Genomic DNA, 22,087 nt, shown 5'->3' on the forward strand with positions numbered 1-22,087 from the left:
TGCAAATCAAATCCATGTTTATTAACATAGAATGCTACTTCTACAAAGCAAGTAAAATGTTAGTAATTTAACAGACTGCTGAAGGTACAGTTGTACAGAACTAGTGGTGCTAAATTACTGTCTGGTAGCTCAGAGGAGCCAATCGCTCATTTAATCAGCCATGTGACACAACATAGTTATAATCCAGACAAGGAAACAAATGCAAGAAGCAATTTACCTTATTGTTAAGGTAGTGTAAATATCATAAGAAAGTAACTGTAGGATATTATGAATGGGAATGAAAGTAGATTGCAAAAGAAGAGGCCTCACCATGGTTCTGTGTGAGCAAGTGCTTGGGGAGGGAAACAGGGCATTGCCCTGAATAAATTTGTTTCTTTATCTGACTTTTCCCTAACTGAAAAAAGTCAATAAGGTTTCATTTGGGTGAGAGTTTTGAGTAAACATTCAGGACTTTATTATCTCATTCAGCCAGGTTGCCCACACCTATAGTTACTTGTGATCTGCAGGTCAAGGTAACAGAAATTTCATTGTTACCATATACTCAGTGGCAGAAAATACAGGAATTACTTCCAAGGGTAGCACAATATCGAACATCTTTGGTTACAATGATAGTAAAATAACAAAGAAAAGAATCTTAAGATTCAGCCATTGGGTAACAGAATAGTAACTTATAGATTGCACAGCACTGGGGTCTGCACAGTGGTTTTCTTCACCCAGGTCCTTCTCCAAGAAACATGATCTGTTCTGTGCATTCTGTGATGTATCTTATTCAGAGCATAGGCAGCATGTCAAACCAGTCTGCAAAATAGGTCTGAATGATGATCTCGTCTGGTCCATGAAGATATTCCAACATCATCATAATTTTATGGGTGCAGGATTGGGGCCCTTAGATAATAAGGTGAGAGCTGCCTAGGATAAACAAATTCATCCAACTCCACTGAAGTTGAAGATGATGCATTCAAAGTCAGTAGAGTTATGAGAAGAATTGTGCCCTGTGTGTTCAGTTGTAATGGTAGCTCAGGAAGAAGAGTACATTAGGAACTCTTGTCACTGTAATAACCACTGGCACAGTTTTGAAAACCTGCCAATGAAATCTCCATTGTGCTGCCAAAATAGCACTAGTCAGTGTCAGTGTGATTACAACTTGGCTACCAGAGTGGGGTTGCTCTATGTGTTGCAAGGGTAGATTTTGATTGAAAAGGCTACTATTGAATGCTAAAACTGGACTTGGTATTGCTTCAGGACTAACCAATCATAGCTTTGTGTATGGGAAGTTCCAAGTTGATCATCTGTAACATATTGGCATTTTCAGTAGTAGTAGTAGAGGAATCCCCCCAGTACTCCGACTGCCACAGCTGTATTATGAGAGGAACATCCATCTGCGGAGAAAGATGTTGAACATGGCTTACATGGTGCCTATACAGGATGACTTGTATTCCCCTTCTTCATTCCTTATGCATTTGAAAGACCAAGGAGGCCTACTGATAAAATAACAGGACTAGGAGTCAGAACTCCTCTATTCCTTTCCCAGCTCAGCCACTGGCTTAGTGTTTGACCTTGGGCAAGACAGTGGGGCTCTCTGTGGTCTAGTGTGCACAGCTGTAAGAGGGGGACAATGCTATATTCCTACCTCACAGGAATATTGTGAGGCTAAACGAGGGGTCTCAAACACGTGGCCCACGGACCAGCTCTTGTGTGTGGCCCGCCAAGCTCCCTGCACCCCGCCCCTCTGCCTACCCATGGGATTGCCTCCTGACACTGCAAGCCTCATGCTGCTCTCTGAAGCAGCCGGCAGCACGCCCCTTTGGGCCAGGGGGAAGGGGGAAGGAGGCAGAGGGCTCTGGCATTGCCTCCTTCCAGGCACCGTCCCCTGCAGCTCCCATTGGCCGGGAACAGGGAACCGCGGCCAATGGGAGCTTCGTGGGAGGTACCTGGAGGAGTGGCAAGAGCAGCACAAGCATGGAACCCTGAGCCCCTTCCCCAGGGGCTGCAGGGACAGAGTTCCAGCTGCTTTCTGGAACGGAGCAGCTCGGAGCCGGGGGCCAAGGCAGGCAGGGAGCCTGCCCTGGCCCCAGTGAGCGCCGCTGCCACCCCGGAGCCGCTCTAGGCAAGCGGCACCAGGCTGGAGCTCACACCCTGAACCCCTCCTGCACCCCCAACTCCCTGGCCTGAACCCCCTGCTGCATCCCACACCCCAACTCCCTGCCCTGAGCCACCTGCTGCACCCTGCACCCTTTCTGAACCTCCTGGGGGTAGCGTTGGGGTGGGGATTTCAGGGAAGGGATTGGAATGGGGCAGGGAAGGGGTGGGAAGAGGTGGGGCAGGGGCGGGGCCTAATTGGAAGGGGTGGAGTGAGGGCGGGGCCAGAGGCAGTGGGGGGTGTCTGTCAGTGATGCGGCCCTCAGGCCAATGCACTAGTTCTCATGCGGCCCTCGGGGTCATCTGAGTTTGAGACCCCTGGGCTAAATTAATGTGTGTAAAGTGCTTTGAGATCCACAGAAGGGAATCCTTATAAAACTGCAAAGTATTATTAAGAATGTGAAATCCTCTGCATTTCTGTGTGAATGGCTTTAGTCAACGTGCCTATGTGCATTTGGTAAATGGACAGGATTTCTGAATAGGATATGATCAGTTACAGGAAAAGCTAGCAATCAAGAGGATTAATATTGAAGTTTCTAGATGAGGAAAATAAAAGGCATCATTTCTGGTGTCCTCAGGTGTTAGACACCCTACCTGTACAAATTAAGAGGCAGCTAGGAGCCCTGGGGCTCGGGGAAAATTAAAGGGCCTGGGGCTCCAGCTGCCGCAGAGCTCCGGGCCCTTTAAATCACCGCGGGAGCCCGGCTGCCGGAGCTCTGGTGGCGGTTCAAAGGGCCCAGGGCTCCCCGCAGTGGCCAGAGCTCCGGGCCCTTTAAATCCCCGCCCGAGCCCAGCTGCTGGAGCTCCGGTGGGGATTTAAAGGTCCCAGAGCCAGGGCTGCCCAGAGGATTCAGGGGACCTGGGGTCTTCGGTGGCGGGGGTCCTTCTGCTCTGGGTCTTCGGGGCACTTCGGAGGCAGGTCCTGGAGCGAGTGAAGGACCCGCCGCCAAATTGCCGCCGAAGAACCGGAGCGGAAAAAGCCCCCGCCGCCAAATTGCTGCCGAAGACCTGGAGTGGAAGAAGCCCTTGCTGCTGAAGACCCGGAGTGGAATAAGCTCCGGGTCCTCAGCAGCGGGTCCTTCACTCACTCCAGTTGTGTTCGGCGGCACTGAAGAGCCTGCCGCTGAAGACCCGCTGACAACTCTCGTGGGGGGCCCCTGCGGGTCCCGGGGCAAATTGCCCTATTTGCCCCCCCTCTGGGCGGCCCTGCAGCGGCAGGAGCACCGGGCCCTTTAAATCACTGCCCGAGCCCGTCTGCCGGAGCTCCAGCGGTGATTTAAAGGGTCCGGGGCTCCCCGCAGTGGCTGGAGCCCCGGGCCCTTTAAATCACCGCCGCGGAAGCCGGTCCAGTCCGGCACGGCTCTTGGCTCTTGCCAGTACGCCGTACCGTACCATACCGGCTTACTTTCACCTCTGCTCTGGTTCCTCTTAATGACTTGGAATTTTTTTTACTAGGTCAAAATCTGGTCCTTTAAGCTTTAACTCAGACCAAATTCTTATTGCCTGAGATCCATAGAAAGGAATGGAGGGTTTGATCTTGTGTAGGTGTGAGGAGAAGCACTGAGCAGTCTGCAGTTGATCATAGAACACTGGGAGTGTGCAGCAGCACATGCTGGACAAAGCGCTGAGACATCAGACGGCCCGCAGGAAATGGACCATATTCTTGGCATTTTATGTAGCATGTCTGTGTGCTGCTGAAAAGCTGAGTATGTTCAGCTGATGGTTGTACTGTAGGTCAACAGAGAAGGATGGTCTTTCACTGTTCGCAATCAAAACTGACTACTTTCCTTGTCCCTCTGACTGGACTCTTTGGTCTGCTAAGGCCACTTTCTGCCTCTGGAGAATTCCCCTTGCGTAAAGGGACTCCTTGCCAGCATAACGGGAAGGAGAGGGGCACCTGTGGTGTTTGGAGATGGGGGACATACAGGAGGGTATGTGATGGACTGAGTTGATCCCCAACTGGTATAAGATGTTTGGATCTTATTTCAATGATGGAAGTTAGGGTAGGAGGGGACCAACTCCAACTTCCAAAACGGCTGGGTGGCTGAGGGATCAGCAAACAGCAACCGACTCACTCAGGCCACCACTCTGCACTCAGACCCTGGGGAGAATTGGCCCCTGCATTCAACCATTCTTACTGTAGCTTGGCCATTCCATCCACCTTCAACCTTCCTTGCCACAGCTGTAACATGCTGTGATGTGTTCCATTATGTTTTTGTGCAAACACCCAGTACAGAAAATGAAGTGTGTGTTTTTTATTACTGGGAGAGGGGGGATCCAATCAAATTTCTGTCCAGTAAATGTGATAGCCCTGGCAGCCTCCCAACCAATTATTCACCAGCTTCAATGCTGCTTTGATTCTGAGATCTGACATGTAGTAAGGTTGCTTATCTTTGCAAATTATTGTATAGATTACAAAAACAAAAAAACTGCCTTCTATATGACCAACAGATTTCTAAACAGGATTAGAATGTCAAGAGGGATAAGTTCAGAATACATTCAGAAAGGCAGAGGTCTGGGAAGCATTTACTGGTGTCAGCAGAGAGCTGGTTGGTCACATGCTGCTGGTTCCACTTTCTTATTTCTAGCTGCTAAATCACATTTAAAGGTGTTAAAAGTACATTACTTTCCTAATATGACTTTTCCAGGTGAGCAGTTGCTGCAGTTCCCACAGCAATGGTTTGTGAATGAGAGGGGAGCTGGCTCCATGAGTCTGTGTATTAGCACGTGGTTCACACTACAACGAGCTTTGTGAATCCCTTCTATACAGGTACACCTCTACCCTGATATAAGGTGACCTGATATAACACGAATTCGGATATAACACGGTAAAGCAGCGCTCTGGGGGGGTGGGACTGCGTGCTCCGGCAGATCAAAGCAAGTTCAATATAACACGGTTTCACCTATAAGATTTTTTGGCTCCCCAGGACAGCGTTATATCAGGGTAGAGGTGTATATGTGAATCCATCTGGTTCTGTGTATTCCCTGAAAAGCCCCAAATTCACTAAGGAAAATGTCCCACTTTGCAACTTCCAACTAGCAGCCAACAAAACCGTTTCATGTGAAGGCTGTTCCATGTAAGACCTAGATTTGAACCCAGATCAATTATAGATAAGAGAGAACTGTTATTTCTGCAAGACTTGTAGCTCCACTCCTCTGGCATGGTTCCTAAATACATTAGCTTAAACCTTAAACTATAATTTAAGAGAGAACATCCTATTCCTAGAAGCAGTGATTCTTGCCATTAGGACACAGTGTTGTACACATAATTTGATGCAGGTGAAATTAAATATGAAAGCTCACCTCCCCGCACACCACAGATCTTTTTCTGCTCTGGTACCCACTCCGTAAACTTAACCCTGCAAATATTAAAATGTGTACATGCTGCATACATAAGAGAATCTTCAGATTTGTTAATACTAACTTAGGTTAATTCATGTATTTTCCAGCTTTGGTACCACAGACTCTTAGTTTTCCAAACAGGGCATCAATTGGAGCTAATGGTACAGTACGTGGCACTTTGCAGGACTGAGCTCCAGATAGGGTGGTTAGTTCAGCCCTGTGCACGTGAGACTCCTCCTGTTTGCGCTTCTAATCACACTTACTGACTGATGTCCAACTACATGTCCAATTTTCTCCTTGAATTCTAGAGATATGGAACCAGCCAGTCTCTCTTAGAACAAATACTGGGTTACCCAATAGGACAGAACACCCTACAGACACTCAACGTTATTTTCCATCCTGTTTGTATCAATGGCTATGAATGTTTCTCCACATGCTTAGCTGAAATAGATCCATATTCAAGATGATCCCCCAGTAGCCATTTCTCTAAACCATATACATCTGAGTGCTTCACCCTACCTTAAGAGCCTTCAGACCTTTGATCTGTTTATTAGCTCCACTATGGACCTTCTCCAGAATTTGTGCAGCCCTGTAAACTGTTGACAATAACTCTTGATGAAAACCACACTTGGGAAAGGCTTTTTTGTTGCTGACCTGGTCCATCAGTTCACAGTGCACTCTCATCATTTTAAACTTGCACATTGTATACTTTGGCCATTTCATTTTTCAGTGACTCACACCTTTTGAAATCTGAAATAACTTAAATTAATGCTCTGAAAAGGACTGGATATTTTAGCCTATTACTGCTCCTTGAGAGTTTTAAATATATTGACATTCATGTAATGAAAAGGCCTTTCTTTAATAAAACTCTTGCTGTCGGTATTACATTTACACAAAAGACACTCCAAGGAAATATCTCGGCTTTACATCAATTTTCAGAATTATCTCTTGTTTTTATATATTTTGTTTAATTTTAAGGAGAAAAGGGGCTATTTTAATGGAGCAATTATATAAACCCCTCCCCCCAATGGTCCAGTTACAATGAGCTCAGCTGTTTCTAGCTACATGTACATGACACTGAATGGAAAGCAGACAAGGGAACAGCTTTGTTGTATCGTTACTACGCAGTCCCGGGGCGGGGCCGCTGCGGAGCCGCTGCGGAGCCGGGGAACCTCAGGTCCCGCCCCAAGGGACTCCCTACAGCCCGAGCCCGGCGCTGCTCCCGGCTGCCTGGATCGCCCTAGCAACTAGCTCCTCCCCCTCCCCCCCGCGTGCCCCGCTGCGTGCGCTACAGGCGGCTCCACCTCCCCCTGGTGTTCCCGCCCCCTGGGCTCCGGCTCCGGGCCTGTCCCGAGCAGGAAACCTCGCTCTGATGCCAAGATGGCGGCCGTTGCGAGTCGGCTCTAAGTACCCTGCGCGCGGCCCTTCCTCTCCGTGCCGCCTCCCCTCCCCTCCCGCCACGTCACGTCACAACATGGCAGCCCCCGCGATGCTCCTACCGCTGGTGGCGGCGGGACTGGCGCTGTGCGCGGCGCTGCTGTGGTTGTGGGGGCGGCCGGCCGGGCCGGAGGGGGCCCGAGGGCGGGTGTGCGTGGCGGTGCTGGGCGACCTGGGCCGCAGCCCCCGCATGCAGTACCACGCGCTCGCCCTGGCCCGGCATGGACACGGCGTCACCCTGCTGGGCTTCCTCAGTGAGTGAGACCGGTCCGGCCCAGCTCCCTCTCCCTGTGGGGCCCCGGCCCTGCCCTTGCTCCGGGGTCACCCTACCGGCCTTCCTGTACCGATCTGGTCCTGCCTCCCTGCCCCCTTCGGACCAGGTCCTGTCCTACGCCCGGGCACGGCGTCACCCTGCTGGGCTTCCTCGGTGGTCCACTCTCCCTCAGCCCCCCAGCTTGTCCCCCCCTACTCCAGGCATGGGGTCACCCTGTGGTGGTTCATCACTGCGTGAGACCCGAGCCACTTCTCGCACACACCCACCTCTCCTGGCCCTGCCACTCACCCCAGGCATGGCTATGGTGTCATCCTTCTGGATTTCCTCAGTGAAACACCCAGGGACACCTTCAGTCCCAGGAGCAGCATTGAACCATGCCCAGGGGTTCGGAGCCCACCTTTAAGCTGGGTCCAGTGGGGGCCAGCGTAGATGCCCACATATTGAATATCGAGGCACCTAACAGCAGCTATCTGTCCCTGATTAGCCTTGCTCCATACTAAGATTCATGCCCTTGCCCCAACCTGGGGGCAGCCTACCAGGGTGGCAGTTGCCAGCCTTATACTCCAAACCTAAGCGCTTTTCAGATACTCACAGGGACATCTCTCATCGTGCTGTGTCATTGTGACCCAAGCATCCAAGTGTTCCCTGGGCGGGGTGATTATTGGTCCCAACATGAGTGCTGATCCCTGCTTCCTTCACTCAGATCAAAGTGCCGCCAGCTGTGTATGCTCATCTTAGTATTCTAGATGTTCTCTACTTTGAACTGGATCAATAACTTTAGGAATGTGTTTCATATTAAAATGGTGGGTTTTTTTTCTAAATTCACCCTTACTTTACAAGTTTAATAACATGCCCTGTTATAGTAACAGTCTTGTATGTGTGTGTGTTCAGTAAACATCTGGCTGTAGAACAGTTTCTTTTTCTTCCAGGCACAAAGCCACATAGTGACATTTTGTGCAATGAAAAGATACACATTGTATCTATTTCAGAACTTAAAGCATTGCAAGGTAAGTTCAATGAGTTAGATGATTTTTAGTTGTACACATGTATCAATATTTCAAATTCTATTTCTGTTTTGAAGGTATTTATCATTATTGTTCAGTTGGAAAGCCAATTCTTAGGGTCTGAGTTTAACTTCCAGAGTACAGTGGGTATCATTGCTTCTTTTAAAGAGGGAGGGAAAATTTGCACTTTCATACAAGAGTTCTTTTTTTTTTTTTTTTTTTAAAGTGTTGGCACTCTTTGTGCCAGAGATCTGAATCTGGCTCAAAATTAGCATATTAGTTTATCTTACATGGAAGCTACAGACACTGTCATCATGTTTAACAATCTGAGCACTCACATGAAAACTTGGACAATGCCTTTAAAGTAAATTGGCCTACTTCTGAACCAGTGGTTGGAATTACATGTTTATGCTGTGTGTATCTACTTATAGGCACTATGAATTTCTCTTTTTTCTAAAACAAAGGCCATGAAGTAATGTGTTAATTTTTAAAGGATACCGTCACTTAAAAAAAAAAAAGTTCCTTCTATGGGGGGAGGGATAGCTCAGTGGTTTGAGCATTGGCCTGCTAAACCCAGGGTTGTGAGTTCAATCCTTGAGGGGGCCACTTGGGGATCTGGGGTAAAATCAGTACTTGGTCCTGCTAGTGAAGGCAGGGGGCTGGACTTGATGACCTTTCAAGGTCCCTTCCAGTTCTAGGAGATGGGATATCTCCATATTTGTGTTGTTTCTAAATGAATTTCATATTTAGGGTGTGCTGTGTGAAATTTTGACACAGATTTCTGTCATTTTACAGTTGGTCCTAAGATTTTCCAGTATATTACAAAAGTTATTGCACAGGCAATACAACTGTTCTATACAATGCTGAAGATCGAGCGGCCATCTTATATTCTTCTTCAGGTATATATGTAGATATATAGTTATGTGTTTATTGTATCACACTGCAGTACATTTTTCCAGCAATATCAAAAAACATAGTGACTGTTCATTTTGGTGATAAAACTACTAGTGTGGAATGAATAGTGGAAACAAACTTGTGCAAATGTGAATTTTGATTCATATATTTGCAACCTTTGTGTTCACTTTTTTCATTAATTTTTGAGCATTCAGACTTTATTGGCACAAACACTAGCAAACTGAATTTAGTACAGATGCTTGAGTCTTTACAAAAAGCAAATTTCAATTGCATATTTGAGGGTAGAATTTGAAATCCATTCTAATGCACACAGCACAATTGTGACTTAAGCCGTCAAATATAGAATTCAAAATTATCTGTGTTAAATAATCTAATCAGAACAGAACAATACCACAATACCAGACGCGGCAGGCAGGCTCCCCCGTCGATGCCGCGTACTCCTCTCGCCGAGCTGGAGTACCAGCGTCGACGGCGAGCACTTCCGGGATCGATTTATCGGGTCTAAACCACACGCGATAAATCGATCCCAGAACATCGATTGCCTGCCGCCGGACCCGGAGGTAAGTGTAGACGTACCCTTGGAGGTACCATCTCTAGGAGTGAGAAAGTAGCTCTGTTTCCAAAACAATGATTCTGGGTGTGTCTGCCATTTAGAGCTAGTTTTGATGGTAGTTGTTGTGATTAGATGTATGACCACTAGGGACTGAGATTAACCAGCTCTTTTCACATACGTTACTGAGTAGTTGCCTATTCCTGTGACCAAAAGTCGTAACTCAGGGGCCGTACTTGAACCAGAGACCTAGAGATTGTTAAAAGCAGTGTCAGTCCAATCCTTTCCTTTTTTGTCAGCTAATAAGCAGTTTGTCGTTTTGTCATAATTGGCTGCTGTTTTTTTGTTTGTTTTTATTTATTAAACAGAATCCTCCAGGCCTGCCTAGTATAGCTGTTACCTGGATGATTTGCCTTGTACGAAGAAGCAAACTGATCATTGATTGGCACAACTATGGTTATACTATAATGAGTCTGATCCATGGAAAAAATCACCCTATAGTACAAATTGCAAAGTGGTTTGTATAGAAGTCTTTATTTTTCTCTTACAAATCATATAGTGTTTACCGCATGCAAAAAGGTGGAAGGTAGTGGTTAGGAGACCATTGACAAAGAGATGTTTCCTTAAAGAGGCACTTTATTTTTAGGTTCAAAATTGACGTACTTTCCTTTTGGAGGTGTCCTATAGAATTAAATAGGAGATGCCTTTTCTATGGGTTTTTGGACCATGCTACAGAACTTAATAGAAAATTCTATCTTTGTTATACCATTCTGTAAAATGGTTCCAGAAAGCTATAGAAAATGATATTGTTCTCTGTTAAATTTTAGAGCAATTCCTATTCCTGTTATTTCTTTTATATTCTATAAGACTTTTCACAAAGGGTTAAAATAATTATACTTTTTGAGGAATGTCCTCCAGTAACAGCTAAATATTGTGTGTGTGTATGCATATACCAGTGTTCGTATGTGAAGCGTACATGCAGAGTTGTAAAAAGCCTGGTGACTTAGGCCTGGTCTGTGCTAGAAAATTAGGTTGATTTAACTGTCAGTCTCTGGTGTGAAAAATCCATGCCCCTGAGTGGTGTAGATAAGCCAACCTAGGTGCCTTTGTAGACAGCACTAGGTTGATGGAAGAATTCTTCTGTCAACCTAGCTATCACCTCTCTCAGAGGTGGATTACCTATGCCAATGGGAAAATCCTTCCCATCCATTCTATATGCATCTGAAGAAGTGGGCTGTAGTCCACGAAAGCTTATGCTCTAATAAATTTGTTAGTCTCTAAGGTGCCACAAGTACTCCTGTTCTTCTTTTTGCGGATACAGACTAACACGGCTGCTATTCTGAAACGTATCTACACTGAAGCACTACTTCAGTGTGCTGCGCTGCTGTAGCATTTTAAGTGTAGACAAGCCTTAAGAGACCTAATTATTTCTGAACTGAACTTGAGTGTCATCCATTGGACTCTAATGAGCTGCAGCCATGCTTCTGAGATGCATGAGCATGCACATAGTAATCTGGGTCTCTTTAGATGGGTTAGAGTCATAACATCATGGTGTATGTGGCTGTATTAATTCTTTATAAGTTCCATATCTCAAATTTGAATATATTCTGTGTCTTGCCTTGTTTGTTATGACTAGATTATGCTAAACATTTTTTCTTTATATTATAATTGCTTTCTGATTTGCTTGTTGGTTCTGTATTGCTGATTTGCCCAGTAACCCATCTTTCAAGGTTATGATAGTAGGTCTCTCTTGTTGAATTTAGTTCAGGCCTTTGGTTTCTCTGGGCCTCAAAGAGGGTAGCATGTACTCTACTGTATCTTGAATGTTGGCTCTATATACAGGGCTCTTTAATGGAGCAATATCAACATAGACATAATTTACCTGTTAGGAGGCAAGTGAGAAATGAATACTGCAAGATACAGCTCCTGATAATTTTAGGCAAAATTGTTTAATTATATTAATGTTCATTCCAAAGATTAGGCATTGGTGAGAAACTGGTATTCAGTGTCAATCTCATTAGTTGGGAATGACGTTTGGTTTATAACTGAAGTTTAATTTCTATCAGGTATGAAAAGCTTTTTGGACGTCTATCTGACTACAACTTTTGTGTGACTAATGCAATGAAAGAAGATCTGCAAATGAATTGTAATATCAAGTAAGTCAAAGGCCTTACACAAATGATTGTATACAGATTTTCACTTAGATGAGGATATATAGCTAGCTAGCCCTAATGATTTTGGATTCATAGAAGTCTTACTGTATAATCAGGAATCCAAGAAGCTTCTTTCTGACTCAGAACTAATACTTGGAAAAGCATATTCATCGTGAAAGTATTGTTCCACCCCAGTGATTCTGGTACTAGGAGGCCAAGAAATAATAGGGTTGGTAGACATACATGTCACCAAACTTTTCTTACCCTTTTGTTGTTTACTTTGTAAAACCTCTCAATAGTTCCACAAAACTTAAATAAAAATGAATATTTATTGCTCCTCTATAATTCCCTCTCAAAGAAAGTCTGAGAGGCCATTTGAATTAAATGTTAGTGACAGCTAGAGGGGGGGATAGCTGGGGCTTTTGGCAGCCACATAGGTATGGAAGCAAGCATGAGGTGATTGAGTTTTTTGGTAATGGTGGTAGTGAAGGATGAATCTTATATTGAAATTTGAGCATTGGAGGAAATTGGAATTCCCAACTTCAGTAAGCCTTAATATCAATACATTGTGGAGTCATTGTTTTAGATGCGGGCCCAGGGAGACATTATTGCATCAATTTACCATTATTTTACATTTTGAAAGTTTTTCTTTTGTGATCATAAGGGCTGGGGAATTTTTCAAAATTAAAGCTTAGATTCTTGGTCACAGTTATAAGGCAAGTTAAAAAGACAATTATACTGCAGTTTATATGGCTATATTATGTGTGTCATGTATGCATTATGGATGAGTCCCTATTTGTAGGATTTGCTCCACTATGCCAAGCCTAGTTCTGCCTTATGCCATGTGAATAAGCAGTAGTCTTGCCAAATCTGTAATATTTTTAATTGGTGTAGTTTAGTCTTTTAGATCTTGTGAGGGCACTAGCCAGAAGGGCAAATGCAGCCTTATGGCTTTGTAAAAAGCAGCTCTTATTTTTAATGCAGAGGAGGGCAGTCTGGGGAGGTTTCAGCACTTGGACATTCTGTCCTGAGGAGTACCTTTGCATCTGAATCAAGAGCTAAGTTGGCTTGCTGAGGCTGCATGATGGTCACACCCTGCCCAAAATGAGCGAGGCTAAAATCTGTTCTGTGCAAACTAGGACTGACCTTCCATCTCCGATCACTTGCCAGGGCACCCCTTGATGTCACAAAATACAGAGCATCCCCCTGCTGTAAATACTTTTGGAATATGACACTCCCTGAGATTTCTTAAATGATATACTGTACTTCCTGCTTAGAAATAATTTTTGTATGATGAAGAAGCTAGGGTTTGTCTCTGCTACAGCATGTGTGAGAGCTCCCTGGATAAGCACATGGTACTCCTGGGGGGATTCTGTGCCCATGCCGAGGGCAGAATTCATATGACGCACATTTTTGTGTGTTCCCCGCGCAGAAAAACGCAAAAAAACCCTGCTGGGGGACAAGTGCCTCTTCCCCAGCAGCCCAGGCAGCACATCTGTTCCAGCATGCCTGGAGCAGCCTCAGAGACTGGGAGGGGGCCTGGACATGCCTGCGTGTCTGTGTGATCACCATGGGGGGGGTGGGGCTGGGCTTATGTGTGTGCCAACAAGAGAGAGAGAGAGAGACACTCTGTCCCTTTTTGCGACTGCTGTCCCTGGCGTGTAAGGGTTGGGCTTTTTATTATGCATGAGGCAGGCTAGAGCATTGTTTTTCAAATGCGGCCACCGCGGTCTTTTCTTGCAGTCACAGCCTCCTGGGCTGTCATTAGGCAGGGGGAGGGGGTATTGGCAAAGCAGTGGCTCCTCCCCTGGGGCTGCCTGCAGGAGTTGGTCCCTACTCCCTTCCGAATCCACAAACTGTAGGAGCAGGCAACCCAGAGGTGGTGTGGCTTGGGCTTCAGGCTTTTGCCCTGGGGTGGTGGGCGCCAGGCTCTGGCCATGCGGTGGTGGGCTCTGTCCCCCAACTGCAGGGTTTTGGGTGCCATCCCTGGACTCACCCCTTACCATCACCTCGATCCCCGCTGCCTCTGGCTCACCTGCCTCCTTACCCACCTCCTCATCCAGAGCTTAATTTGTTTTCCAGCATACCAGGGCTGAGTAACTCTGCTGTGAACAGTGATATTAAACAAATATACAAAGATCACTTTTCACATAGCAAACTTAATAACTAGCAATCTAAAAAAAAAAAAAAATCAAAACATGCAAAGCACTTTGTTTTTGTTTCTATTCTGTCCAGTAAAGAATAGACAACTGTACGTTATTGTTATTGTTGAGTCTGCAAAAAACCCCTACATAAATAAATTACAATGATATGGACAAGTATATATGTGCATATTTATTTGTTTTTCCTAAAGTTAATTAAGTATTTTAGGAAAAATTATCAGAGCGGCCACCAGCAAGAGTTGGTGGCCACACTCTGAGGCCACCAAAAATTATGTTCTGAGAAGCCCTGAGCTAGAGGCACAAATAAAGCAGCCTGCCTGAGTTAATTTATCTCATTCACTGAGGCACAAATGTAGCACCCTGACTGTGTAGAAAAGTTGTTAAAGTTGCTGTTGATGGTTAATCGATCTCATTCTCTGAGGCAGAAATGCAGCACAATGCCTGTTGTTACTATTGTTAGTTAACTGTTCCCATTCTCAGTCAATTCTCCCAGGAGCATTAAAACCAGTGAAAGTTTTAAGGCCCCTACATTGCCAGACTGATGTAAAGGAGTTTTCTTATAAATGACAGTAAGGGGATCCTCAGCTAGGAAGGTCTATGGGCTTTCTCACTTTTTTCCTGTGCCAAGGTGGCACAATGGGATTAGATTACAGCTATGCATCCGAAGAAGTGGGCTGTAGTCCACGAAAGCTTATGCTCTAATAAATTTGTTAGTCTCTAAGGTGCCACAAGTACTCCTGTTCTTCTTTTAGCTCATGATTTATTTTACTTACCCATTTAAAAAAAAAAAAAGAAAAAGCCTTTGAGGGCAAATAAAACATTTACCAAGCAGTCAATAAAATGTCAGGAGAATCAGAACCAAGCACTTCCCAAAGTACCCAGCCAGGTCCAGGACAATGCTTAGCAAAACTCTGACTTCCATGTGTGGAAGTCTGAGCAATTTAAAATGACATTCTACTTTTTTTTTTTTTTTTTTGTTTTTTTTGGCTGTTTCGTGTTCTGTAATGTAATTTAAATGAAAATCCAGGATTATAACTGGAATGCAGGGTATTAGTTACCAAGTGTTTGTAACTTAAATTTCATGTGTTTAAGAAATGCTGAATAGTTATTGTGACTTTTTTTTCTGTATTGTAGTTTAAATAAATGACCAAAACAATTGAAACTGGTATGATTATATTGCATTATTTTGACAAATAAAATATGCAGAATTTTGAATTTTTTTGCACAGAATCCCCCCAGGAGTAACATGGGAATTTTTTTAAAGTTCACCTTGAAAAGCATAAAAAAATTAAATAGATCTTTTTCCTCCTTGATAGATCAAGGCCCCAATCCTGCAGATACAGGCATGTGATTAACTTTATGCATGGTTACATTGAAGTCAAGACTATGCAGCTGCTTAACTGTTTACAGCTTGTGGATAACCTAAACTGTTGTGCTCTTTTGTACATCCTTAGGGTGGCAGAAGCGCCCAACATTATAGCTCTTCTATTCCAAAAAGCTTTTAAAATATAAAGAGTTTTCAGAATCAGATCATTAATTATTTTGTTTTATTGATGCTTTTAATTGCCATATATATATATATATATATTTATTTGACTAATGAATTTCTTTCACCACAGAGCAATAACCCTCTATGACAAGCCAGCTTCTTTTTTTAAGGAAACACCATTAGAACTCCAGCATAAATTGTACATGAAACTTGCCAAAGACTATGCTCCATTTAAAAGAGGGTATGTATAACAGATGCAGTGACAGTCTTTATTAACTGAACTAAGACAGGCCAGCCCACTTAGTGTAGAAACTGAGTATATGCTTCTTGCTTGTGACTCTTCTTCCCTGTTAACTGACTGCAGCTCATCTTGTTGATGTGATTCCAAGTGCATGTGGAGTGGAAATGGGGTGTTTTTAAGGTGTCAAATACCAAATAATTTTATCCAAAATTTACTACACATTTATAGTCCAGAGAAACAAAAACTGATAGGCCAAATCGAAATAATTGTTTTTCTTAATGTAGATCCAAAGATGTGACCTGCCCCTCCCACTATTTTAGTCACATGAGATTCTTAGCATGCCTATGGGACACCACAATTAAAAACAAGCAAGATACTCACAATTTAGTTTTGACTATTTAAAAAAAAAAAGGGAAAACAACACAAATAAGCAGTAAATAATGGTTACTTCAGTCAGTCTGTACATCTCATGTGAAGAGCTTTCATCAGAGATTATACTCTGGAGGGTCAGTCCTCCCTCTTGGGGGCACTCTTCTCTACATAATTTGAGACCAAAGTGTATTATTTTCCAAAATCAGTAGTGAGTCCTGTCTTAGTGTACATTGGTAACTAAAACAATTTATAGATGGGCAAGTGAATTTCATTTAAGGGTTGATGAATCCTGTTTGGTTTATTATGGATAACCTAAACAGTTTTAAATGGGCAGAGGTAAATGATCTTAACTGAGTTCTATGAAAAGGAAGAAAATATTTAACTCATTTACTTAAAAGAAGCTATTCAACAGTTTCTCAAATGAGAAGGCAGTGTTTTGTATAAACCCATCAACTCACTGCAAGGACTGGTCTTGAGGCAAACTAATGAACATTAGGAATCTGAATGTCAAAAATAAATCCCACTATTTCTCTCTCTTTGTCAAGGTTATCTGTTGTCTCCTCCCCAGGTGTATACAGTCTGAACAATCTGGTGTTAATACCTTAAGCTACAATAACCTTTAAATAGCGCATTGAAATAATATAAGAAAAATTTAAATCTAATCCTTTGGCAGTGCTTTTGCAAACATTATCTCACCAGTGATGCTGAAGTCTTTGTGATGTCATCATGTTGCAGAAACAATGCTAGACTGGAAGGTTACTTCTTGATGTTGCATTATGACTTCTTTGCCTTATTGCTGCTATTTGCTTGCTTGAAAGAGCTGAGATGAAAAGGCTGAGATGAATGTGCCAAATTGGTATCTCAGTTCAGAAAGATGTATACTCTTGTCCTTTCATAGTCCCACTGAAGGTAGAAGATGCACCTCTTTCAGGGGAGTGGCAGGATCCAAATATTAGCTGTTATCACACTTTCATTGGCTCAACACCTTCATGGGATGACATTGGTAAAATCTTCAGCTCCTGAATATGCCATCTGCTAATACATATGCAACAGCATTGTAAATCTTCAACTTCATGATCCTATTATTTTGTGTTTGTGGTGGGAAATTTTCAGTGTCTCTCTAAAGGTGGGGTCTTAATTCTTTCTTTTTAGTTCCATCTTCTGAGATCTCTCTAATTCTATCAGGGTTTAATAAGAGATGAATTTCTGTTTCAGATGAGTCCAAACACTCCTCCTTTCTACATAAGCCTTTTACCTTTAAAATAGTCTTTTTAAACTTAAGTGATTTTTAGAGTATTTAGATTCAAATAGCTCTCAAAGAAAGCATCGTTTCTTCATAACAATCCTTGGAGATGTGTTTCTTGTCTTTGATTTGTTAAGGAAGTTAACTAATTTCCAATTAGTATAGATACAAGAAGCCACTTGAAATAAGGTATATTACATTAGTAACCAGTTAGAGCAATGTCATTTGATTCCATGTTGATACATACAACATATCACTATTCACATAACAATGGCATCAGAAAGCTAGTACATTAGATGCTTGCAACTAGATACAAAATACTAGTGAATAAACACAGCAAAAGGAGCTTATGCCATCTTTAGCATTTAAGAAACAAACAAAAGGTCTTCACCTTTAGTGGGAACACAGGATTAGAAGTAATTAAAACATTTCCTAACTATACATGTTTTCCTTAGAGTAAAATGAATGAAGACCCTAGAGTGACTATAAAAGAAATAATTTTCAATAAGAATATTTCTAGAATTCTTGCTGTGGGTTTAAAACAGGTTTTTCCTCAAAAGGAAGAGAGAGAAGTGGGAGTTAGAGAGGCTCTTGGCTTAGCTTTTGTGGCCTGGATAAAGCAGATGATACATGTCTCCTTGAAATCCTAAACTGGGGTGGCCAACCTGAGCCTGAGAAGGAGCCAGAATTTACCAATGTAAATTGCCAAAGAGCCACGGTAATACTTCAACAGGCCCCCATCAGCTTCTGTCTTCCCCCCTGCTCCCAGCACCTCCCACCCACTGGCAACTCTGCCGATCAGCCCTCTCCCTCCCTCCCCGCACCTCCCGATCAGCTGTTTCGTGGCACGCAGGAGGCCACAGGGGGGAGAGGGGAGAAGCGAGAGTATTGCAGGCTCAGGGGAAGGGGTGGAGTGGGGGCAGGGCCTGTGGCAGAGTAAGGGGTTGAGCAGTGAGCACCCCCTGGCACATTGGAAAGTTTGCACCTGTAGCTCCAGCCCCGGAGTCGGTGCCTATACAAAGAGCCGCATATTAACTTCTGAAGAGCCGCATGTGGCTCCGGAGCCACAGACACCCCTGTCCTAGACAAAGAATATCTTCATAGGACGTGAGAGGAGAGGGTGGGTGTTCTGCTCTTTGAGAAGACACTCCTTTTGGAAGTTTGTCTTTTTAACCAAGTGGTTCTCAAGATTGCAGTCTACAGTAGATTCACCCATAATTTGCAATTGTAAATTCCTACCAAACACACTATGCAACACAAAAATCACAACAACAAATATTCAGATCTTTCTAGCATATCACACACAAAAAATTATAGAGAGTAAGTACTAAAGCAAAATAAAAATCGTCATGCTGTTCCAGCATCTGAAATTGCACCTGCAGGTGATAAGCACAGATTTATGGACAAGGAAGCAGTATTCTCCTTGAAGCTTTTTGTACCTGCCCATTATTGTAGGAAAGCAAGGATTTCCCAGGAAATTCTTTAATTAGCCTGAATATTTCATTTACTAAAATATACAACCAAAACCATAAGCATGTGAGCTATTATTCTTCAAGCACCATGTGTACAAAGATAATTGGAAATATCTCCCAAAATTCAGCAAAGGCAGGTTTGTAATAAGTTATAGGTTTATTTAATGCTAAGTTATTATAATAAAACAATTGTGCATCAATTTGGAGTTTGATCCCTCACATGCTGTACTAATCCTTGTAGCAATACCGTCTTTCTTGGAGATGGTATGAAGATTCAGGGATTCCTGACCTTCTGTATTCCTCCATCTCTGGGCAAAAATGGCTCTTCTGTTTCATAGTTGCTTTCAGTGAGAGATCTGTTCGCTTAGGTTTCACTCATCTGGTGAATACACATGAGCCTCTGTGGCTTGAAGTATGGACTTTGATATAAGGCCCCTAAATAGATATGGGGAAGCTAGACTGAGGCTAATGTGAGTCTTGGTGTAAAAAGCTCACAGACAAAGCTGCTGAAGCATCCCTTGCTAGAAAATCAAAAGAAAGAAATTTGGAAATTGTCAAATTCCCAGAGAGCTAAATATCATGTACTGGGTGCCTCAGAGAGAGGGACCTTATTCGTATACATTTTAGATTTTTCAAAATCATGAACTAATATTAAAAAGGTTTCTTCTCCAGCAGTTTGTGGGATGTCTGCCATAGTAAATCTCAGAGAGACAAGGCTGGTGAGATATTATTTTTTATTGGACCAACTTCTGTAACTGGTTAAAAGATAAAAAACGAAGGGTAGGAATTAAATGGTCAGTTTTCCGAATGGAGAAAGTTAAATAGTGGTGTCCCCCAAGGGTCTGTACTGGGCCCAGTCCTATTCAATATATTCATAAATGATGTGGAAAAAGGGTTAAGCAGTGAGGTGGCAAAATTTGCAGATGATACAAAATTACTCAAGATAGGTAAGTCCCAGGCAGACTGCAAAGAGCTACAAAAGGATCTCTCAAACCTGGGTAACTGGGCAACAAAATGGCAGATGAAATTCAATGTTGATAAATGCAAAGTAATGCACATTGGAAAATATAATCCCAACTATACATACAGAAGAAAGAGATCTTGGCGTCATTGTGGATAGTTCTCTGAAAACATCCACTGTACAGTGGCAGTCAAAAAAGCAAACAGAATGTTGGGAACCATTAAGAAAGGGATAGATAATAAGACAGAAAATATCATATTGTCTCTATATAAATCCATGGTACGCCCACATCTCGAATACTGCGTGGAGATGTGGTCGCCCCATCTCAAAAAAGATATATTCGAATTGGAAAAGGTTCAGAAAAGGGCAACAAAAATGATTAGGGGTATGGAACGGCTTCTGTATGAGGAGTGATTAATAAGACTGACTTTTCAGCTTGGAAAAGAGACGAATAAGGGGGGATCCGATAGTCATGAAATAGTACCAAATGGTATGAATGGATACGATAGTCATAAAAGCATGACTGGTGTAGAGAAAGTAAATAAGGAAGTGTTATTTACTCCTCATAACACGAGCTAGATGTCACCAAATGAAATTAATAGGCAGCAGGTTTAAAACAAACAAAAGGAAGTATTTTTTCACACAACGCACAGTCAACCTGTGGAACTCCTTGCCAGAGGATGTTGTGAGGGCCAAGACTATCACAGGGTTCAAAAAAGAACTAGATAAGTTCATGGAGGTTAGGTCCATCAATGGCTATTAGCCAAGATGGACAGGGATGGTGTCCCTAGCTTCTGTTTGCCAGGAGGTGGGAATGGGCGATAGGGGATGGATCACTTGATTACGTGTTCTGTTTGTTCCCTCTGGGGCACCTGGCAGTCGCCGCTATTGGAAGACAGGATACTGGGCTAGATGGACCTTTGGTCTGAACCAGTATGGCCATTCTTATGTTTTTATGTAGCTGAGAGAGAGAAGCTTTTCAGCCATAAAGATATTCCTGAAGAAGAGTTCTGTTTGGCTTGAAAGCTTCTCTCTCATCTACAGAAGTTGGTCCAATAAAAGATATTACCTCACCACCTTGTCTCTCCAATATCCAGGGACTGACATGGCTACAGCTATATTGCATATAATAAATATCATGGCAGACGATGACTACCATGAGAAATGGCTTAAAAAATTCTCAGGACAGTCAGTCCAGCTTCTTTGTTAAAATCCTTAGTGCAGAATGAATTGACTCCATGTATGTTTGAATGAATGCACTATAGACCATCATCTTCAAGGTAAATCAAGTATATAGTGGATAATTGGAAGGCACGCTAAATACTCTTCACAAATTGCCAAGGGAACACCCTTGGAAGTAGTGTAGCTAGGATATCTGTGATAGCTAGGAAAAGAATCATCTGAGTCACATGATCATGATACCCAGATGTTCACCAGCAAAATGAATGAGCCCCCAGAGGTGTTGAATGACAAATTTGGAACCAGAATGTTGTGAAATTCATATTATTTGGTACAGTATTTGATTATATCCATGCACATCCTTACATAGTATATCTTGGAATTAATAATTGTGCTCTTTAAATCCTGTTTACACAGAACAGACTCCATATATCCAGAAGTTGAGAAATCTGCATTTACAGAACTAGACATCAGAAATGGAAAAGTGACACAAGTCAAAGAAAGACCAGCTCTTCTAATTAGCAGCACCAGCTGGACAGGTCTTGAATCAAATTGGTGTTTATTGTTAATATTCCTTTATAATACCTTTACATTAAACAGTTGATAAAAATTAGAGCTGTACCTCCCTCCCCCATGCATAAACTTTGCTCTGATACAGGACATTACAACCAGCAAAAACAAAGTCGTCTACATTTCTTTGATTAACAGGAAGAATTTGCAGCTCAGCTGTATGGACTATCTCAGTGTCTACATATGAGGACCATAATCCATTGAAATTTTTAGTTTAATTATGGAGTTATAAGGTAAATGTTGAGCTCCATGAATGATTAGAGAAACAAGTCCTACCGTCATCTAACATTAGCAGTACATTAAATATGCATGCATGGTGCTCTAGAATGGCTCTAATAAGTTAAAATGTTTTGTCTTTCATTTCCTGGTACATTTATCACATATTTATGCACTAAGATTATTTTGTTTATGAAAAGGTCTAAAGCTGGAACAAAATCTGCTGTATTGCAGTTGAGAATGGAAGTGTGCATCTTTTTGAATTAGAATTAATTGGGCAATAATGTCTAATAAAATTGACAATGAAATGTCATGCTTCTGAGATGCTGATTGGTTTTAGTATTTGTGTAATTGTTGGAAAAGTTTCC

At 42.9% G+C, this 22,087-nt stretch overlaps 1 protein-coding gene and 1 long non-coding RNA gene across 3 annotated transcripts in view; one reads left to right on the top strand and one right to left on the bottom strand.

Moving 5' to 3' along the window:
• On the bottom strand, positions 1-7,070 carry LOC128844508 (uncharacterized). Its single transcript, XR_008446487.1, has 2 exons — positions 6,981-7,070; positions 1-1,379 (listed from the first exon to the last, which is right to left on the bottom strand). It is a non-coding gene; the product is annotated as an uncharacterized LOC128844508 (long non-coding RNA).
• The window catches only part of ALG1 (ALG1 chitobiosyldiphosphodolichol beta-mannosyltransferase), a 25,667-nt gene continuing 10,486 nt past the window's right edge, over positions 6,907-22,087 (top strand). The window contains exons 1-8 of one of the 2 annotated variants that reach the window (XM_054042298.1): positions 7,157-7,172; positions 7,896-7,995; positions 8,122-8,199; positions 8,992-9,095; positions 10,030-10,178; positions 11,728-11,817; positions 15,596-15,706; positions 21,351-21,472. In XM_054042298.1, coding sequence (XP_053898273.1) covers positions 9,057-9,095; positions 10,030-10,178; positions 11,728-11,817; positions 15,596-15,706; positions 21,351-21,472 — 511 coding nt within the window. In that variant the 5' untranslated portion in view covers positions 7,157-7,172; positions 7,896-7,995; positions 8,122-8,199; positions 8,992-9,056. Of the gene's footprint in view, positions 7,173-7,895; positions 7,996-8,121; positions 8,200-8,991; positions 9,096-10,029; positions 10,179-11,727; positions 11,818-15,595; positions 15,707-21,350; positions 21,473-22,087 lie in introns of both variants that reach the window. The other variant, XM_054042297.1, reaches the window with a different exon arrangement.

Source organism: Malaclemys terrapin, chromosome 10 (genome assembly GCF_027887155.1).
Source record: "Malaclemys terrapin pileata isolate rMalTer1 chromosome 10, rMalTer1.hap1, whole genome shotgun sequence".
In the NCBI taxonomy this organism is placed as follows: Eukaryota; Metazoa; Chordata; order Testudines; family Emydidae; genus Malaclemys; species Malaclemys terrapin.